The sequence below is a fragment of the Sminthopsis crassicaudata genome, chromosome 2 (genome assembly GCF_048593235.1).
Source record: "Sminthopsis crassicaudata isolate SCR6 chromosome 2, ASM4859323v1, whole genome shotgun sequence".
In the NCBI taxonomy this organism is placed as follows: Eukaryota; Metazoa; Chordata; class Mammalia; order Dasyuromorphia; family Dasyuridae; genus Sminthopsis; species Sminthopsis crassicaudata.
The window spans coordinates 67865052-67887068 of record NC_133618.1 but is presented as its reverse complement, the minus strand read 5'-3'; the positions used below and the strand labels follow the sequence as shown (position 1 = coordinate 67887068).

The 22017-nt window shown below is 37.8% G+C and overlaps 1 protein-coding gene across 1 annotated transcript; it reads left to right on the top strand.

Annotated features, from left to right (window-relative positions):
• Positions 1-249: 249 nt before the first annotated feature.
• On the top strand, positions 250-9412 carry LOC141554561 (uncharacterized). Its single transcript, XM_074286560.1, has 2 exons — positions 250-719; positions 5902-9412. The coding sequence occupies exon 2, from the start codon at positions 5918-5920 to the stop codon at positions 8795-8797; it is 2880 nt and encodes a 959-aa protein (XP_074142661.1). The 5' UTR covers positions 250-719; positions 5902-5917; the 3' UTR covers positions 8798-9412.
• Positions 9413-22017: the final 12605 nt, after the last annotated feature.

Below are 22017 nucleotides of genomic sequence, written 5' to 3'. Positions count from 1 at the left end.
ATAATTCTCTCTTTCTCTGCCTCTGTCTCTCTTTGTTTCTCTGCCTGTCTCTAGCTTTCTCTATGCTTCTCTTTCTGCCCCACTCTCCCTCCCTCCTTTCTTCCTTCTCTCTCTCTCTCTCTCTCTCTCTCTCTCTCTCTCTCTCTCTCTCTCTCTCTCTCTCTCTCTCTCTCTCTCTCTCTCCTTACTCCTCCTCTTCTCTCTCCCTGCCCCAAGAATTTCTGAATTTTGGGATTCCCCCTATGTAAAGGACCTAGAACCGATCTTCTCTGTGCGGAAGGGAGCCGCCCTAATGTCAGTCAACTCCAGAGCTCCGGGCTGATTAATAGAGCTGCGTGTCTGTGGATGCGTAGCGCTATGAGTCGCCTGGCCATGAAAGGAGAAACCCGACTAGGCATTGATAAGGGAGCTGGCCCCGCCCACGATGGGAGGTTTCGGGGAGGGTCTGAGAACCTCTATAAGAGGAATTGCCAGCGGCGACTCGGAGAGACATTTTGGGTGCAGACAATAAAGACCAGTTCTGCTACACGTTGGCTCTCTGTTTGCTTATTCCCCGCTCCTGTCTCCGGAGCGGGGCCGGAGACGTCCGAAGGCTGGTGATAGCGTGAGGCGCGCAGTAAGAAACTTTCAGTTTCCAGTGAAGCTGCAGGGAAGCAGACCCACAACAAGTGGCGCCCCGAACAGGGACCTGGGCAGTGTATTCGCTGGAACAAGGAAAGGTAAGTAGAAAGACGCGCTCCTTGATTATTAGAATCAAGAAGAAGCAAACAGCCTGACTGCTTAGACGCAGTTGGATGAGGCATGGGACAAAAAATAGTTAAAGCCCATATCGAGCCAACAGATTCAGGAGTATATGCTTCACAGCTGTATAAACTCTGTAAGAAAAACGGAGTAGAGCTGAATTTGAAAGCATGCAGAGCCTGGATAGAAAAGATAAAGACTGTAAGTCCGTGGATAGTTCATTCAGCAATAGAACCTAATAGCTGGAGTGTCGTAGGCAGGCAAATGGCATCCTATGTTAAAGAGGACCCCAGGTATTTGTCAAAGAAGGACTTTGCCATGTATCATATAGTTGGGGCTGCCTTAGAGCCTGAAATACCTAAATTAACTGACACTCATTCCACACAGGTGGGAGAGTCCCTTTGGGATTCGAGTAGTTCAGAGGACGAACTAGCGGACTTTACAGAACGAGACTTTCCCCCTTTGTATCCATGGGATGATTTGCCACCGGTTAGGGAAACTAAAGAAATACCTATGGTGGAATTGGGTACCTGGGAGAATAGTGGGAAACAAAGGCAAGATAGTGCCTACCCCGAGGGCGAAAAGCAAAGGCAAGATGGCGTCTACCCTGAGGCTGGGAGACAAAGACAAGGTAGTGGTTGCCCTGAGGGTGGGAAACAAAGACAAGATGGCGCCTGCCCTGAGGGCGGGAAACAAAGACAAGGTGGTGTCTGCCCCGAGGGGGGGAAACAAAGACAAGATGGCGTCTGCCCTGAGGGCGGGAAACAAAGACAAGATGGCGTCTGCCCTGAGGGAGGAAAGCGAAGACAAGATGGCACCCGAGGCTTTCAGTATAAGACCCTGCCCTCATTTTCTCATGAAGGTCAAAGAGCCCGAGGGATAGATTCTCGTGAGAAATATCATGAGGGAAAAGAGAGTCTACAGAATACATTCAGTGAAAAAAACACATAGTTCGGGTAGTTATCAACAGAAAGTTGGGATACAGTTAGGTCGGAGGAAAGAGGTTAACAGTATCTTGAGAAATAGTCTCCAAGATGCATTCAAAGATGGACAGGATATAAATATGGGGGACTGGGAGGTCTCCGCTTCATTGTTCCCAGTAATCCGACAGCCTCAACCGGATGGATCAATGGTTATTACCAGGCGGTCAGTACCATATAAGTTTTTGAAAGACCTGAAGGCCGCTGTGAATGATTATGGGGCTGGATCTATGTATGTTAGGAGATGTATATCTTCTACGGTATCCATAGCCCCATGGGTCCCTCAAGATTATACAGAGATAATGCAGACTGTTTTAGGACCCCCGGAATATATGGTGTATAAAGCTTATGTAAAAAAGGCAGCTCAGAAATACCTGACTGAGATAGGGGTAGCGAACATGGAAGAGGCAATGAATATGGTGCTGGGAAAAGGAATCTGGGCGGATGTAGATAGACAGATACATTATGATGAAATCACTCTGAATGCTGTCCAGGTGGCTCATGCTAGAGCACTTGAAAAAATGGGAAACAGAGGGCATTCGGCTAAAATTACAGGGCTTAAGCAACGTAACAGTGAAACACCATTGCAATTTATCTCAAGGGTACAAGATACAGTTAATCATACCTTTGGGTCAGAAGGGGCATCTAATCCACTGATGATTCAGATCATTAAAGAAGGGATTAACCCTGAATGGAGAAGTATAATAACTAATTTAGGAGACGAGATAACTATTGACAGTCTAGTGGAAAGGTTCCTAGAGATTCCAGAGAAGGACTCGGTAAGTATGTTGGCAGAGCAAGTAGGTGCTATGGTTACGGAAATGCGAGGTCAGGCTAGGAGAGGTAGGTGTTTTAAATGCGGAAAAGAGGGGCATATTAAGGCTGACTGTAGAATGGGAAAGCCGAGGTCACCCACAGTTAAATGTTTCAAATGTGGACGTGAGGGACATATTGCCAGATTCTGTAGAAGTTTGGGAAACGACAAACCAGGCCGAGAGGAGGGGTCCCGGCGGCCTGGAATCACAGGGACCTCTCAAAAGAAATTTTCACGATCATAGAAAATGTGCAAAGTGAAAAAATAATATTAGGTTCTCAACAGACAACTTCGGTAGAGACTATTCCGCAAAATGAATACAGATTGGTGATAGGGTCAGAAAATTTCCCGGAAGTGATAATACACACACAGCTTTTAGGACCGGGAGAAAAGAAATTGTATGTAACTAATCCACATGCTTGGCCTGTTACTATTCCAACTAATACAGAAATAGCCAAGGCTCTTCCTCTACCTTTCATTGATCATGAGTACATAAATGAGAAACCTAGATATTATATTCAGTGGGTCCAGGAAATTCAAGGGACACGGCCTATGTGTAAGATTCAAATAGAAACAAAAATTTTGGAAGGTATGATAGACACAGGGGCAGATGTATCTGTAATAAAAGCTAAGGATTGGGAAAAGGATTGGGGATTTAGAGAAGAGGAGCAAATAATTGGGGGTATAGGAGGGAATCAGAGGGCTCATAAGAGTAATAGATGTTTGAGATGGAGATGGGAAAATAAATCAGGATGGTTTGAACCGTTGTGTGTGCAAGGGTTGCCTATTAATCTTTGGGGAAGAGATATTTTAGCAGATGCACACATACGAATATCCAATGAATATTTAAACTGATAGGGGTCGCTGTTATAGAAAAGGCCAGGACGGTTCCATTACAATGGAAGACGGACGATCCTGTGTGGACAGAGCAGTGGCCCCTCACTCAAGAGAAAATACTGGCCTTAACCGAAATCACAAACGAGCTGTTAAAACAGGATCATATTGAAGAATCATTTAGCCCTTATAATTCTCCTGTATTTGTCATAAAGAAGAAGACAGGAAAATGGAGAATGTTAATAGATTTGAGGAATATTAATAAAATAATGCATGTTTTTGGGAGCCTGCAACCAGGGTTACCCTCTCCTGTGGGAGTCCCGAAAGATTGGCAGATTGCAATAGTAGATATAAAAGATTGCTTCTTTTCTATACCGTTGGACCATAAAGATTATGAGAAATTTGCTTTTACTATCCCTTCTGTTAATTTGGAAGAGCCTGCGAAAAGATATCACTTCAAAGTCCTGCCACAGGGTATGGCTAATAGTCCTACAATATGTCAATGGTATGTGGGTAAAGTAATTCAGCCTATAAGAGAAGAATTTAAAGGGATAAAGTTAATCCATTATGTTGATGATATCTTAATAGCAGATAAAGAGTACGAGATAGTGCAACTAGTGTTGAGAAAACTGCTGAAGCAGCTAAAAGAAGCTGGGCTGATAGTTGCACCGGAAAAGATACAGTTAGGGGATAATCTGAAGTATTTAGGACAAGAAATAGTAGGAAATAACATCAAGAGGAAGTTGCCAGAAATTGATGTGGATTCAGTAAAGACCCTGAATGATTTTCAAAAACTGATTGGTGCCATACAATGGGTTAGATCAGTTGTCCCAATAACTGATGTAGAAATGTTGCCACTATATAATATCTTGAAAGGTCCTTCTGATCTTAATTCTCCTAGATCATGGACACTGGAAGGCAGGCAAGTCATTCAATTGCTAAGTGAAAGGTCAAAAAGCCAACTGACTAGGGTGGATGTAAAGGAGAGGATATATCTCTCAGTTCTTACAAACAATGGAGTGCTTGCTGTTTTATGGCAAACAGGCGGGATTATAGAATGGATATATCCTGCAAGAGAACATCGAACCCTGCCAGATAGGACAGATGCAATAGCTAAATTGATAATGAAAGCTAGTGATAGGTGCGTGGAGATATTTGGCACTAGACCTATAGTTGCTCTACAAGGACCTGTGGGAGAGATACTCAGGCTAGCGCAACATTTCTATAGTTGGACATTAGTTTGGGTCTCCCATGAGATAGAGAGTTTGAGTCCTAAATTTTTAAAAGGTTGGCAGATGATAAAATTAAGATTTCCTAGGAATATGGTTGTAAATGAGCCTACTATAGGGCCAAATGTATTCACAGATGCCACTAAAGATTGTAAGGCATCGATATATTGTCCTGAGAAACAGATATATCAAGTAATCCAAACAGGGCATACTTCTGCTCAAAGGAATGAATTGACGGCGATCCTGACGGCCTTACAGATGTTCAGGAAAGAATCCATAAATATAATAACTGACAGTTTGTATTGTGCAGAGGCGTTACCCTCTATACAAAACGCTGATCTGACCAGGTCTAATTCTCAAGTAATCGAGATGTTTAAACTTATTCAAAATGAACTGAGAGAGAGGGAGAAATCTGTATATGTTCTCCATGTTAGATCCCACATTTCTAATATAGGACCAATTTATCAAGGAAATGAGATTGCTGATAGTCTATTGAGACCCCAAATTTACAACCTCAAGCTGTCCGGAGAGTTAGCTCATGAAAAGTATCACATTTCAGCACGGTCCTTAAGGATGCTATATGGATTAACCAAAGAACAAGCTAGACAAATAGTCTTACAATGTGCCAACTGTGCCCCTTTTCGACCGCCTCCTCGGGTACAGGTAGAGAATCCTAAAGGAAATAGGACAAATGAAATATGGCAGATGGATGTCACTCATAATCACAAAACTCTAATTCATGTGTCGGTAGATACATTCTCGGGATTTGTAGTGGCTACTAAACAGCCTGGAGAAGCTACCAAGCATGTTATTGCTCATTTATATAGGGCATTCTCAGTCCTAGGGGTGCCATCTGTTATCAAAACTGACAATGGACCTGCTTATGTTTCAAAGTCTTTTAATCAGTTTTGTGATGAATTCCAAATTAAACACATTTGTGGAATCCCATATAACCCCACAGGTCAAGCAGTGGTAGAAAGAATGAACAGAACCTTAAAAACTATGCTCATTAAACAAAAAGGGGGAATGGGATGTAAGAAAATAACTCAACAAGATATTGATAAAGCTCTCTTCACTATTAATTTTTTGAAATTTGATGATGAGGGATTAACCCCGGCCATGAAGGCTTTAAGTGAAAATACCATGGGTAATAAACCAGAAAGAAAATCAATGACAGAAAAATCGAAAAACTATTCCAAAGAATTAAGAATGGAAAAGATAATGTATAAAGATGAGAATAACGTTTGGAAAGGCCCTTACAAAGTTATTGTAAGAGGCAAAGGATTTGTTTGTGTCTCAACAGGGGAAAAGGAGAAAAGATGGATTCCGATCAGAAGGACCAGGTTGGTACGAGAAAAAGAAGACGAATCCATCGGGGCAGAGGAGAAAGGAGGAGAAATGGAAAAAACCGAACCCAACGAGCAAAGAGAAGAGAGGGAAGAAGAGAAACTCAAATGCAAATGAATCAAATTGTATGCATGTTGTTAGGATTAAGTAGCCTGATAGGAGGGGTGAAGAGTGAGGAGAGAAATATAATTACAGATTTGTCTAGTTTTCAAATGGTCACTTGGCGTCATCAGCCTATACCATTAGCCACGTTAGGAAATGTTTCCTTTCTGGAAGGTATGGGGGCATACAAAGAATCAAAGGTATGGAAGGAACATTTTAAGAAGCTCACTTTCATTACTCAGGATGTCCCTTTATGCCTGACATATAACTTAAAGATAAGTTCATGCATTATGCTGGAACCTTTTAGAATTAAGCAATCACCCCACAAAACGAGCGACCTAAATGACTTAACTAGCGAGATGATAGTTGAGATGTTGGCTGTTCCCCACGTGGAACATGAGATAAAAGATGAAGTTGAAAGTCCCCTTCCCCCTTGTACCCCGGTTATGAACTCGCCTTTATTTTCACCTTTGATCAGTTGTTCCACGGGCGTGTTTCGTAAAGGCCCCTTTTTGCCAGGAGTTAACATTAGCTTTTGGAATGGAGAGACAGATGAGGTACCAGTACTGGTGGCACCAACACCCATAGTGGAAGGGCATATTCAGAATCACCTATGGAAGATAGGTCTGGCACTATCAATTACGAATATCTCAGTTATAATTAATGATCCTCTACATGAACATCCTACCGAACTGCTGATACTGCCACATAGAGTTTGGAAGAAGAATTTTGGAGAAAGGTTTGGAAGTTTACTAGGGAAAAATACTACCTGCTTTAAACATTCTAAGATTAATCAGATTCAAACCTGCTTCCCTTTTAAAGGTAGAGTTCAGTCAATTGACGGTACAGCCTTTTTGTTATGTTTGATAGCGTCAGTTGAGCGGGTTAATGATACCTGGAGGACATCCTGCTATGATGCGATTATCACCAATGAAATTGGGGAAAAAACCTTAGCCTTTAACAGTGGGGTTATATTTTTATTGAAGAGTCCCCCTATCACCCCACGCCCTCCTTCGGAGGGTAAGAAACAAGATGGCAGGGGTATGATTCCGATGTATACTCTACATGCGGCTAAGGCACCAACTCATTGGGCTATAACTCCTAATCTTCCCAAATTACGAATGATGACATGGGTTCATGAAAGCATCCCTTTAAAATTGACTGGTAATGGCTCATTCTTGGTAGGCTCACACATTTACTCAGGGTTCCCAGAACGACAACCTCAAATGTTTAAACAAAGTAAAGACAGCTTAACTTTTATGACGACCCACTTGCCACTGTGCATAGTTCTTGAGGGAATAGGGAATGATTGGTGTGCTACCATGAAAAGGCTGAATAGAAGTCATCTGCTACACAGTAATAGCGAATTAAATAACATAAGTACCAGTATGATGGTACAGATGAAGGAAATACATGGAAAAAATATAATGAATGCTGTGAGACAGAGACGTGCTGATTTGCCGAGTTGTATAGACTCAAGGTTGGGTGTAGTTTTTGGTCAATTAAGGGAATGCAGTACAGGACTAATGAGGAAAAGCATATCTTTGCAAAATGGCACTGTGAACTTGACGTTTTGGGATCGGAATGCCGATTCTCACTCTCAACTGATTGCTCCTGTATTCTATTCTAATCATGTCCTACAGCCACATCTGTGGAAAGTGGGATTAGTTACAAATAAGATAAAAATGCAGTTACATATATCTAATAATGAGGACAGGGAGTTGACTTTTACCCAATGGCATCGGGTTTTTGGCAACAAGAATTCCACTTGCAGAGGGGGAGTTTTTCCAAATAGTACATTGTGTTATAGTTTTGAAGGACAATTATGGACTTTGGGTAATGCTTTGTTCCTGATATGCTTGAATTCAAATTATGAGATAACCAAAGCAGAAGGGGAGTACGTGGTAGTGTGTACAAATGGGACATATACAAATGTTATAGGAGGTATTGAAAGATCATTACTGTATAATAGCACTTTGTTTTTGCTGGAAGTGCCACCGTTTACCGTTCATCCTATTTTAGCTAAGAACTTTGCAATATCACCAGCAGAAGGGGTTCTTCGAGGACTATTGAAAAATCTGCATCATAGAGGAAAACGGGAAGGTGGCAGTATGTTTTTATCACTGGCGGCCTTAGCTCTGAGTATCGCAGAGGAATTCCAGATAAGAGAACTGAATACACAATTGACTATTGTGGCGGAGAAGCTACAGAAGTACATGACTGAAAATGACTTGGCCTGGAGACACCAGGAGGCCATAGACTCTATGCTGATTTCTCAAATAACTCAACTGCAATATGTTTCCTTGGAGTTAGTGAAACAACAAGCTTTGTTGTCCCGATATGTGAAACTTACTTGTAGCTTTTTGTATCGTGCCTCTTGTATTTTACCTGTGTTATATAATTCCTCTGATTATGCATATCTTGAATGTCTTTTACGTAATGCTTCTATGCAAACGTCTTTACAGAATGAATTAATGGCCCTTGACAAAATTATAAATGGATTGGAGAATGTGACAATTGATTTTAATAAGCAATGGGAGGAATCGACCTCCTCGTTGATGGCATGGTTGAATGGGCTTGACTATCACAATGTAATTCACTGGTTAATTCTCGGGTGTGTTGCCCTCGTCCTTGTGTTATTTATGTTATGTTTTTTGCCTTTAATGATTCGAGCCATACTTTTTGCACTACGTCGGTCTCTGACAGAATTGAAGGCAGCTAATGTCTTAAATGCCAAAGGAGATTTGTAATCAATCCCTGATCAATGAGCCTAATGTTGTACATGTATTTTGATATTATCTATTTGTGTTTCGATTTCTGGTGCTCTGAATATTTTCCATTTTTGATATTTTCATAATTGATATTCCTGGTGCTCTACCTCCATTTATGTCCTTCCGAGTTGTGATGGCTGTATTAGACCGCCCTCTTTTTAAACAAAAAGGGGGAATTGTAAAGGACCTAGAACCGATCTTCTCTGTGCGGAAGGGAGCCGCCCTAATGTCAGTCAACTCCAGAGCTCCGGGCTGATTAATAGAGCTGCGTGTCTGTGGATGCGTAGCGCTATGAGTCGCCTGGCCATGAAAGGAGAAACCCGACTAGGCATTGATAAGGGAGCTGGCCCCGCCCACGATGGGAGGTTTCGGGGAGGGTCTGAGAACCTCTATAAGAGGAATTGCCAGCGGCGACTCGGAGAGACATTTTGGGTGCAGACAATAAAGACCAGTTCTGCTACACGTTGGCTCTCTGTTTGCTTATTCCCCGCTCCTGTCTCCGGAGCGGGGCCGGAGACGTCCGAAGGCTGGTGATAGCGTGAGGCGCGCAGTAAGAAACTTTCAGTTTCCAGTGAAGCTGCAGGGAAGCAGACCCACAACACCCCTACAGTTTTATAACTTTAGTGATTTTTTAAAGTTTCTATAACAAAAGTATTCAACCACCCTTGAGCAATCCTTCAATAAGAAGCCTTTCCTCACTGAAATTATCCTGCCCTTAGCCAACAAACATACAATTGCCACTGAGCACCCTCAGCTAATTTGATATGACATGAGTAAGAATTTAATGGTTTGATTCACCTTGAGAATGCTATATGATGTGCATTATTAGATGTAGTATTTAAAAGAAGGAGACAACAGAGCCTTTGAATTATGAGGGCTTTTTTTTTCAGGGGCTTTTAACCTAAGACCTAGTGAATTATATATACATATATATATACATACATATACTTATATATACATAGAGAGAGAGAAATGCATTTCAATATAATTGATTTATTTCTTATCTTACATATTTTGTTTCATGTCTTTAAAACAATATATTATTCTGACACACAGACCAAACTACTTAAAGGGTTCATGAACCAAAGGAAAAAAAAAACAAAAAAAAAAAAACAAACAAACTAAGAATCTCTCCATTGTATGAAGAGGGTAAATTCACATATGTATTTCTCCAGTGTCTCATTGCAGCAAATCTCTTTCAGAGTCTTCTAATAATGTAGCATTTATATAGTGCTTTAAGGATAAAAATATGGACCATTTTATTTTCATAACAACTTTGAGACAAATATGAAATTATTATTCCCAAATTTACAAATGAGGAAACTGAGGCAGTGTCACATACTGAGGCATACCATATTATACAGCTGAAGCAAAATATGAACTCAAATCTTCATGATATGAGGTATAGAACTCTATCTAGGACTAATTGTAAACAATCTTTAAGTCTACCATTAATTGAAGTATCTGTACCCCTGGACCACATTAGTTAAGTCCAGGGTCTTCCTGACCAGTGTATTGAATACTAAAAGGATAATTTCAGCACCCTCTTGATCCCATTCCCCTTTATGGCTATAGAATAAGAAAACTACTTCTACATGCAATGGGAGGAGTAATTATACTTATGGGGTTACATAGCATTGAAAAATCGATTGTCTAATTTCTACAAAATGTCAAGGGTAAAAAGTAGGATAAATTCCCTAGAAATATAAGTGGATAATTCTTACTATAGTGAATGAAAATAAATCCATGTTATTCCAATAATTATGTTTTCTCAGTACTAGAAATTAGAAAGCCTATAAGATGTCACTTGCTTCCACATTTTAGTCCGGTGACCACAAAATAGCCTCTCCAGTGAATGAAACTGAACAAAATTACTTTCTGAATCCAGTGAGATACAAAAGTACTTCCTGAATTTTTCTCCCAAAGCATTCTGATTTCAAAAGAACAATAATCTACATCCTTGATGATTTCCTATCTCCTATGTCATACATAGCTTCAGGCAATCAAATGACTAATTATGAGATGCTGAAAACACAACCAAGGTTGTGAATTTCTTTCCTGAGCCTGATATAAATGGGTGATAAAATTCCCAAACCTTCATTACTTGCTGCCTTTTTCCACTTACCAAAAGTTGTTTGTGTGTGTATATACATATATACACACATATCCATGTATACATATGTGAATACATATGCTGATGTGTGTCTGGATTCTTTTTGTAAACAACTGAAGAAATAACAAACTGACTTTTATTGGTGCCACCAAACTACTTTTGGGTTTCTGCTATATGAAAGCTAAGTTCTTAATCCCTTTGAAATTCAAAGTTGAATGTATAAGGGTTTGAGCTCTTTGTCAGAAAAGAGCCAACAGGATCTAATAGATCATGAAGAGAATTAGCTGTGTAGCATAGAACCTCCTAGGACAGTCAACGAACTGAGTTCTAATCCTTTATTCTTCCTAGCCAGCTCTGTGACTTTGGGAAGTACCCTCCCTTTACCTAGACTGTATTTTATTCAACATAAAAGGAACGGATATACAAGATGATCTCTCTACTCCCTTCGATCCTTCAACATTTCATGAAATGAATAGCACAGTTCAGTGATTGTCATAGAAGTTGTTTTATGCACTCTGTGTGTCTGTGTCTCTGCTTCTATCTCTATCTTCTTTGTTTCTGTCTCTGTCTGTTTCTGTTGCTCTGTCTCACTCTTGTTCCCTATATCACTTTCTATTTTTCTACCTCTGCTTTGTCTCCTTCTGTCTCTTTGTCTTCCCCTCCCTTCTCTTTCTCTCTCCCTCCTGTATAGCATTTGAAACTTTTATGAAGCTATGCATTTTAATCTGAGATAATGCAGATGGAAACAAACATGAAACTGGTTTTTGGCTTAGCAAATGTGTCTTTTGGAACAGTCTTAGGCAATAGTACAATGAACAGAAACTGTCTGGAGCCAATAGATTCCTTTTCACAGTGTGTGCAAAACTATGCATTGGAATGAATGGTCGGTTACATTATAGAGTCTGGCCAGTTACATCACAGAGCCTGACAATGCAACTTCCCAAGAGATGCAATGCTTTTGGCAGTGCTGCTTTGGGGGATATTTTGCCCTGTCAGAGGATGGAGTTGTGCACTGTGCTATTAGATCCGATTATGACAAAAACAGCAATTTAATTCATATTTGGTAAAACATTAACTTCAATAAATGGGATGGCACTGGATAGATAGTATGTCTGGCAGTGATGATACCTGAAACAGAACACTGTAAATATTATAGCCTCCAGCTCTTGGCAACAAACAGCTGCTGTTTCATACTGTAAATTTAGGCTCCCTCAGGGGAGGGTTTCCTAGCTTGACAACTTTACAATGACTATGTGTACAGAAGCTGTGGACGAAATTTCCTAGAGAAATTGCCACAGGGACGATTGAGATTTTCTGGCAACAGCGTGCGATGTATAACAGCATATAATTTCATATTCAAATTTGAAAGCAGAAGTCCTACTCTTTCTCTAAATGCATTATTTCAGTGAGAACTCTCTAAAGGAATCAGTCAAGGACAAATAGATAGAAAGATAGATAGATAGATAGGTAGATAGATAGATAGATATCCCATAAGTGGATAATATGTTAATGAATTGCCCCCAAATCCACACTGATTCTAGGGAAATTTTAAAAGAAAGTTTATGTATCATTTATCTTATATTTCAATTTATGATTTCATCAGGATGGGTAGAATAATTTACCAACATATTCCACAGATCTACTATACCTTGGGCAAATGTTTCATGAGCTAGGAAAAAAAAATAATCATTCCTTAGTGGCAAACAATCAGATTTATACAGTTAGGCTAATCTTCAAATAAGAACCACAATGTTACCACTAGAAAGATAAGTAATCACAGACTTCTTTCCAGTGTACCAAACCTTGAAAAACTTTGTTCTAAGGAAAGAAATGAGATGACTTTTGAGAACTTGGTCCTGTTCAGTTTTTTTTTTTTTTCATCTAGTTGATACCTCAGTTCTTCTATGGATCTATGATTTCATGAATATTGATGCTCACTTCAATAATAAAGATCATAGATTCATTCCAGACTAATCTAGGTAACTCTAGCTTATTTCTTTTTGTAATTCTGTCAAAAAATAACTATCCTAAACAAATTGTTGAGATCTTCCATCTCATTCTTTTATGCTGAACATATGTGTGGTCTATCAATTAGCTCCCCAAGTAAATGCTAAATGTTTGACTAATAAAGAAGCATTATTTATGGCATGTTTTGTTGTTATCCAGTAATTTTTTTAGTTATGCTTGACTTTTCATGACCCCATTTGGAGTTTTCTTGACAGAAATAGTAGAGTGCTTTATCATTTCTTTTTCTACCTCATTGAAATATGAGGAAACTAAGGCAAAGTGATTTAACCATCTCTTTTTGACTCTAGGTCCAGCATTCTACCATTATGCTACCTAACTGTTTTTAAATGCCTCATGGAACCCAATAATGGGTTGATTTTAAATTCATTGTATTGTTACATATTAACTTTATTGACTCTTATTCCTATAGTTCTTTATGGGTTTCTAAGTATTTCTTAGCATGCTAGTGAGGAAAATAGCACACAATAAATAAATGCCTGTATATGTGCTAAAATATGTACATATATATATTTACACACAATGTACATGTGCATTAATTTCTATTATGAATATGCATGTGAATACAGGTTTTTTATTTGGGAAACTTCCTTCTTGGTGACACTGTATAGCTGTCATAAGTTGCTTCTCTCTTCTAATTTTTTCACAAATATGTCCCCTTATCTTATCTTACATCAAATTGATATCTCCAAAGTTTCCAAAAATCTTCTAATAACAAAATCAAATACCCTTTTCTAAGTTCTCATACTTTTTGACCTTACTTCAATATCTAATAATGTAGACAACCAAATTTTATTAAATACTTTATTGACCCTTCAGGGTCCCCTCCTTCAATCATAATCCCTCTCATATCAACTAATTATAACTATGCATGTGAATTCTATGCTGGATCCTTAGCTCACTTGAAATTCCTACAATTCCCATGAGTTCAATTACCAAGTCTAGGCTGCTTACTCTTAGATCTAAAAATCTAGCTTAAGTATCACAAAAGTAGCATTCAGATAGATAGATAGATAGATAGATAGATAGATAGATAGATAGATAGATATGAAGAACTGCATATTAGGATTTGTAACTGAAAGTCATTCAGTAATAAACTCATATGATCAAAAGAGTATTCATTTTTCTTCCTCAAAATATTCCTCTGTTTCAATGTATGTGTCCTTGACTTCTTTTTCTCATTCACCTTAAATATTCAATCTCTTGTCCTCACATATGATGCCAGATTCATTTTTATTTAATTGATATTTTTAATGAATTTATAAAAATTTGCAGCGGAATATGTAGTTCTTTTGTGAGAGATAAGAGAGTAAAGGATACATTTGTAAATATAGGTGATGTGAAAATAAAATGTACCAATTAAATTTATTTTGGTAAAACATGAATTTTAAAAGATGTGTTGAGTTTAACAGTTTGTGTCTAATAATAATATGTAGAAAATAGGACAATATGGATAGAAAACATTTTAAAATTTAAAAGTCCCATAGTTTTAGCTAAATGTTGGAAAGGGCCCTCATCCATCAGAATTGATCATCATATAGTATTGTTGTTGAAGTACATGATGATCTCCTGGTCCTGCTCATTTCACTCAGCAGCAGTTCATGTAAGTCTCTCCAGACCTTTATGAAATCATCCTGCTGGTCATTTCTTATAGAACAATAATATTCCATAGCATTAATATACCACAACTTAGTCAGCCATTCTCCAATTTATGGGCATTTATAATTGCTACATTTTAATTCCATTTCTATTTTGTTAGTGGCTTAACAACTGAGTTAAATATATAATATAATATAAAAACATAATTACAAATTTTCACTAAACAATGAAACTGTCATGTTTGTATTGTCTTTTGTACTCTGCTATCTCCTCCAAGCTAATTCTTGTTCTTTTTTCTTCTCTGGGAATTGGACCCTTTATCAATATTATAAAAGTATCCCAGGATCTTCCTAAATAGGATCTAATAGGTCTGTTTAACTTGGCTATTTTCTCCTTTGTTATGATTCTTACAAGGTACTAAGACAGTGGAATTGATAGAGACAATAATTATCTAATTTAGCATGGTTCAGTATGATTGATTTGATCCAAAAGGAGATATTATGGGCCAGAACTTGAAACAAGGTACATTGAAACAAGAACATTGAAACAAGTGGAATTGAGAGACAATGGTTAAATCTAATTTAGCATTAATTTAATCCTACAATAAATAATGGTTTCCTAGTGATGTAATGATTGGAGCATACTCAGTGTACAGCATATAAGAAAGAAGCTCTTAGGGCCAGACCCACAAGCCCACTCTTGGAGGCGGAGTCAGATTCATTCCAACTTCCACCTTTGTGGTGACTGGAGACATTGGAGGAGGAAGGCTGAAGCTGGCAGAGGCAAAGGACTAGCAGCAAGAGCTCTTGGAACCAAGAGAGAGATAGGCCTCTAAGAAAGCTAACCAAGTCCAAGAAAGGAGACAGTACTTGGAAAGAGAAAATAAAGGATCTAGACTTTAATTCCTGGCTGCATTCAGGGTGATTATTATTACTCTGAACTTTATAAAATGAAGACTGTCTCCAGAAGCCTCCCCAGAAAACTGCTCCCAGTGAACATTATATTTTAGAAAACAAGATTACACTCCTTGACTATTTGTATTCTTCTAGTGTCACCCAGGTTCACAATTTAGTCATTCTCATCCCAATTTTCTTATTCTCATATGCCCTAAAAAATCATGTATTATTATTTTGTCACAATTTCTTTCTAATATCTCCCCTTCTCTCCACTTATAAAGAAACCATTTTCAATAAGCTTCATCCTAATTTCTATTCCTCTCTTCCTTTTTCCCCATTCTCAATATATTCTTTGAATAGCTACTAAATTGTTGATAATTCTAAAGGACAGATATGATGGAATTTTATTCATTACTGATTGTCCTGGGTATCAACATTACTGTTCCTAAAGTATACGTATAACAAAATCTCTCATTTGCTTAAAAGATCCAACAGCTCTAAATTGGCTTTTTGAGTAAAATCCAAATATCTCTCTTTGGTATTTAAAGTCCTTCACCATCTAGTTCCAGGTTACCTTTCCAAGCTTATTGCACATTATTTTCCTTAATGCAATCTATATTCCAACCAAACTTGCCTATTTGCTCATTTTAATGTTCAGTTTTCCATTGTGTTTCCGTACCTTTAGACAGCTTATTCCCCATCTGGAATACATATCTTATTGCATCCACTATCCATTTATTTCTTCTGTTCTTACTTCAAGTGCTGCATCAAGTACATGCTATAATTTTAACTTTACTACCATTATGATCCCACGATAACCTCATTGCTAAAACAAACAAACAAAAAATATAATCTCAGAGATTTCATCAACTTTGGTACTTGTACCTCATTACTGCTATCAGTAGCCTCTGTCTCTCTGTTTCCCAAACCTCCATTTAAAGCTGTATCTTTGCTTAGGTAGTTCTGACCAGTTGTACCCCTTAGATTCAACTCAGTTTTCATCATAACTGGGACAGATACCTTCTCCAACTATACTACAACCCTAGCATCTCAACTTCCTTTTGTATATTGTCTCCACTTCTTAGATTGTAAATTTCTTGAAATTCAAAAGACATTAGCTATGAAATTTTGCCTACCTGAAAATCCTATGGAAATGACACAGCAGCTGATGTAGTCACAAATCTGTACACAGACAACCCAGGTCATAGGGTTGTCTTCTCCCTGAACTTAAGAAATGCTTGGATTTGGTAGACTTCTGTGTATTTGAACAGTTTTTTCATAGACTATACTGCTTACCTTCTAGAATCAGGATCCTGTTAGGAAATATGTCCTAAAAATTGTCCTCTTCATTTAAACTAACCCCAGGACTGTTTACTGTGGCAGGCAGGAAACATACCGACTCTTGTTTGAAGTTGGAACAACAGTAAAAACAACTGCAAATAAAAATTTATGTCTGAATGTATGTATGTATGTATGTATATACATATATACATATACATATGTATATATGTATATACATACACATACACACATACACACAATACACATGTGCATATACATACATGTTTATACATGTATATATGTATTGTGTGTATTTATATCTAACTATAAACATACAAAACCTTTTGCAAAGATGATTCTACTTACCATTGGTTCATTAAATGTGCACATACTTATGGGCAGCATGAAATCCAGTACACTCAAAAGATGAATAGTTTTTGTTTTGAGAGAACTCTTAAGTATCAAATCCAAGTAATACCCTGAGTAAAGCAAGGCTAGCAAGGACAATCTAATGAACTCTAAATTGTTTACACACTTTTCTGGAGTGGCCCCAATGATGGGGGATACCATGGAGCTGGTGTAGGTTTTGCAATCCAAACTTGTCAACAAGCTTATTTGCCTCCCAGGAGAACTGAATGATAGGCTCATGACAATGTGATTTCCTTGTAGGAAAGTGCCATAACACTATCATCAGAGTGCATGTTCCCACTATGATGAACTCTGTTTCAAAAAAAAAAAAAAAAAAACAACTTATGAAGATCTAGATACCCTCATCATTAGTGTGACAAATAAGGACAGTCTTGAAATTCAGTGTGACTTTAATATCAGAGTAAGCATAGACTATCAAACATTGCAAGAAGTCCTTGGGAGAAATGGAGACAGAAGACTCTCACATTTTCTCATCACCAACATTGTCTTCTGTTCACCTAAAGGCAATAAACTTTCCTCGATACATACACTTTCACAGCAAACAGTGACATTTAATAGCCTATGTCATTATAAAAAGAGACAAACAGAATGTGAGAGTGCTGAAAGTGATGTTTCATGCAAAGTGCTGAAAAAATCATGGACATTATCTCTAAGTGAAATTTGAATTCAACAAAAACATCTGCCACAAGCAAGACAACTACCTGAAGACTTAATGTCAACGGATTAAAGTCCTTTTCTGATCATGAAATATGCATTTTATTTAGAGAGCAAGATAAACCAATATATATTTGGCAAGAATGGAACAGAAAAGTAATAGGCAACTTTCAGAGATTTTATATACAGCATCATATTTACTAATCAGGGATAGAACATCCAAAAGCATCAAAATTGATTAAATTCAGAAGTTGCAAAAAAAAAAAAAAAACAAACTTCCCAGAGTTTATTAATAGGAATGTTTATTTGTTCCCAAGTAAGCATCATTTAACTTCATAAAAAATAAAGTGTAAATCAAGCTTAGAAAGGTATAGAATTCTTTACTAAGGTCAAGAAGATAGATAAATTCCAGTTTCATGCTGATGGTAACAATCCTCTGCACATTTATTTTCATTTGAATTAATTAATTAATTAAATTTTAATACACATTGCTTTATGAATCATGTTGGGAGAGAAAATCAGAACAAAAAGGGGAAAACATGGAAGAAGAAAAAAACAGCAAAAAAGAAGTGAACAAAGAATGTGTTGAATTGCAGTCAATCTCCATAGATCCTTTTTCTGGATGAAGGTGATATTTTCTATCCAAATTCAATTAGGATTGCCTTGGATCAACGAACTATTGAGAAGAACCAAGTCTTTCATAATTGATGATCACACATTCTTGCTATTCCTGTGTACAATGTATTTCTGATTATGTTTATTTCTCTCAGCATCAATTCATGTAAATCTTTCCAGTTCATTCTAAAATCTTGTTCATAATATTTATAGAACCATAATATTTCATTAACTTCATGTACTACAACGTAGCCAGACATTCCTCAATTCTTTGATATCACAAAAAAATCCTGCTACAAACATTATTGTATATATGGGTCCTTTTCCCTCCTCTGTGGTTTCCTTGGGATTCAGACCTAGTAGTGCCACATATGGGATAAAGAGTATGTACAGTTTATTAGCCCTTTGAGCACAGTTTCAATTGTTCTCCAGAATGCTGGATCATTTAATACCTCCACCACAATGTATTTGTGATTCAGTTTTTCTACATACCCTCCAACATTTATCATTATCTTTTCCTGTCACCTTAGCCAATCTGATAGGTCAGAGGTGGTACCTCAGAGTTCTTTTAATTTACATTTCTTTAATCAAATGTGATTGAGAGCATTTTTTTTTCACATGACTTCCATGGATTTAATTTCATCATCTGAAAATTGTCTATTCATATCCTTTGAACATTTATCAATTAGTGAATGACATGTATTCTTATGAGTATGACACAGTTCTTTTATATATTTTAGAAATGAGACCTTTATCAGGAACACTGGCTGTAAAAAAAAAATTTTCCCCAACTTTGTATTTCCCTTTTAAGCTTGTTTCTGTGCCTCTTGTTTGTGCAAAACCTTTTTAATTTAATGTAATCAAAGTTGTCCATTTTGCTTTTCATAATGTTGTCTAGTTCTCTGTTCATAAATTCCTCCCTTTGCCAAAGATCTGACTTGTAAATTATCTCTCTCTCTCTCTCTCTCTCTCCAAATTTGTTTATGGTATCATCTTTTATGCCTGAATCATGTATCCATTTTGACCTTATTTTGGTAGAGTGTAAGATATAGGTCTATGTTGAGTTTCTGACGTATTATTTTCAACATTCCCAGAAATTTTTGGCTAATAGTGAATTCTTATTCAAGAAGCTGGAGGTTGAGGGTTTATCAAATACTATAGACCTTGGTTATTGTGTTGTTTATATCTAATTGGTTCCATTGATCCACTACTCTGTTTCTTAGCCAGTACCAAATGCTTCTGAAAGCTGCTGCTCTATAATATAATTTTTGATTTGGAACTGCTAAACTACCATCCTTTGTATTTGTTTATTAATTCCTGCGATTTTCTTGACATTTTGTTCTTCCAGATGAATTTTGTTATTTCTTTCTAATTCTATAAAACAAAATTTTAGCAGTTTGGTCATATGGCATTGAATAAATAGAACAATTTAGTCAGAATTGTAATTTTTATTATATTAGCTTAGCCCGACCATGAGCAATTGACATTTTTCCAATTGTTTCAATATGATTTTATTTGTGTGAGAAGTATTTTGTAGTTGATTTCATACAGATCCTGCGTTTGTCTTGGCAGATAGAAATCCAATTTTGTATTTTGTCTACATTATTTTAAATGGAATTCATTTTTCTATCTCTTGCTGATAGTTGATGATAATATATAGAAATGCTGATGATTTATGTGAGTTTATTTTATATCTCGCCACTTTACTAAAGGTGTTTATTGTTTCCAGTAGGTTTTGGATGATTTTCTAGGATTCTCTAAGTATGTCATCATGTCATCTATAAAGAATGATAGATTTATTTCCTCATTGCCTATTCTAATTCTTTTAATTTCTTTTTCTTTTCTTATTGCTAAAGCCAACATTTCTAGTACAAGGTTGAATAATAGTGGTGATAATAGGCATCTTTGTTTCACCCCTGACTTTAGTTGGGAATGATCCAGCTTCTCTCCATTAGAAGTAATGTTTGCTTTTGGTTTTAGCTAGATACTACTTATTGTTTTAAGTAAAGTTCCCTTTATCTTTCTGATTCTGATTTTGATTTTTAGATCATTTTTTTCTTTATTTATGCCCATTCTGGGTTTTAAATCTACCAACACATATTCTAAATACTATCTGTTTTTTTTTTTTTGTTGTTGTTGTTAATATAAGCATATATATTTAATGACTTATCTTGTTGCACACACAAAAAAAAATCAGATCAAAAAGAAAAAAAAAATGAGAAAAAAATAAAATGCAAGCAAATTATAACAAAAGGAGTGAAAATACTAAGTTGTGATTTACACTCAGGTCCCATAGTCCTCTCTCTGGGTGTAGGTAACTCCCTATGTCACATGATCATTGGAACTGTCCTAGATCATCTAATTGTTGAAAAGAGCTACATCCATCAGACTTGATCATCTTATAATCTTGTTGTTGGCTTCTACAATGATCTTCTCATTCTCTCATTTCAATTAGCATCAGTTCATGTAAGTCTCTCCAGGCCTCTCTTAAATCATCTTGCTGATCATTTCTTATAAAACAATAATATGGGGGGCGGAGCCAAGATGGCGGAGAAGAAACACACTACTCAGTGAACGTCCTCACTCCCTCACAACCAATTAGATAAATTAAGTCTCAAAATTAGCTCAGGACTGATAGATACCATAAGGACTGGAAGCACGACTTACCAGCTGAAGAGAATCTGGAGTTTCAACAGGAAAGGTCAGTTCTCAGGGGAGGAATAAGAAAGACCAGCACAGACGGTGGGGTAGGGGCACACTGCGCCCATTGCGCTGGGAGGGGCTCTGGGATCAGAGAAGCCACTGAGGTAAAGGAATCTGGCACAGGCTGTTAGCTCTTCTCTGCTAATTATTTAGCAGTTCAGAAGAGAAAGCCAAAATATTTTAAAACTCAGATTAGATTTCCCCCCCCCCCCCACCCTGGGGCAGACTCGGCACCAGGGGGTGTGGCCTCAGCTACCTCCTGAGAATAGTTAAGAGACTGACAAGTGGGTGGATACGGCCCAAGGCAACACACACGGCCTAGCTTAGCTGGAGGGAGTGGAACTCAGCTCCAGGAAGTCCCAGAGAAGCGGAACCTTTGAACTAGGGACCGCGGTTTCTGGCAGACACTTCCAGTTTGAGCACAGGGGCTTCTCACGTCACCTGCTGCAGACGTCCACTCCCCACCCGGACACATAGGCTGAGCTTCTTGCTGTCTTCACTATTCTACGCCCTCAAAGCACAGCAGTGCTAATCACCTCTGAGGCACTTCCAGGGAGGGGGTGGGGAACTCTCTCCCAGAGCTCTCTCTTAGCTCAGGCGCAGGGGCGGCTGCATCCATCCGGTCTGGGAGGAAGCTGGTAAAGAAGTAAATAATTTCCTACCCCAGGGACAGACCCCAAAACATTTTTTAAGTATGAGCAAAAAAGCTAGAAAAACTATAGATTCCTTCTATACAGAGAAAGAGCGGGTACCCAACCCCGAGGAAGTTAACAGCAAAGATTCAGAAGATAACAACCTAAAGGGGAACGATTCCTGCCCCCCATCACATAACTCTCTCCTAGAAGAAGCTCTTAAGAAATTGAGGGAGATTGAAGAAAAATGGG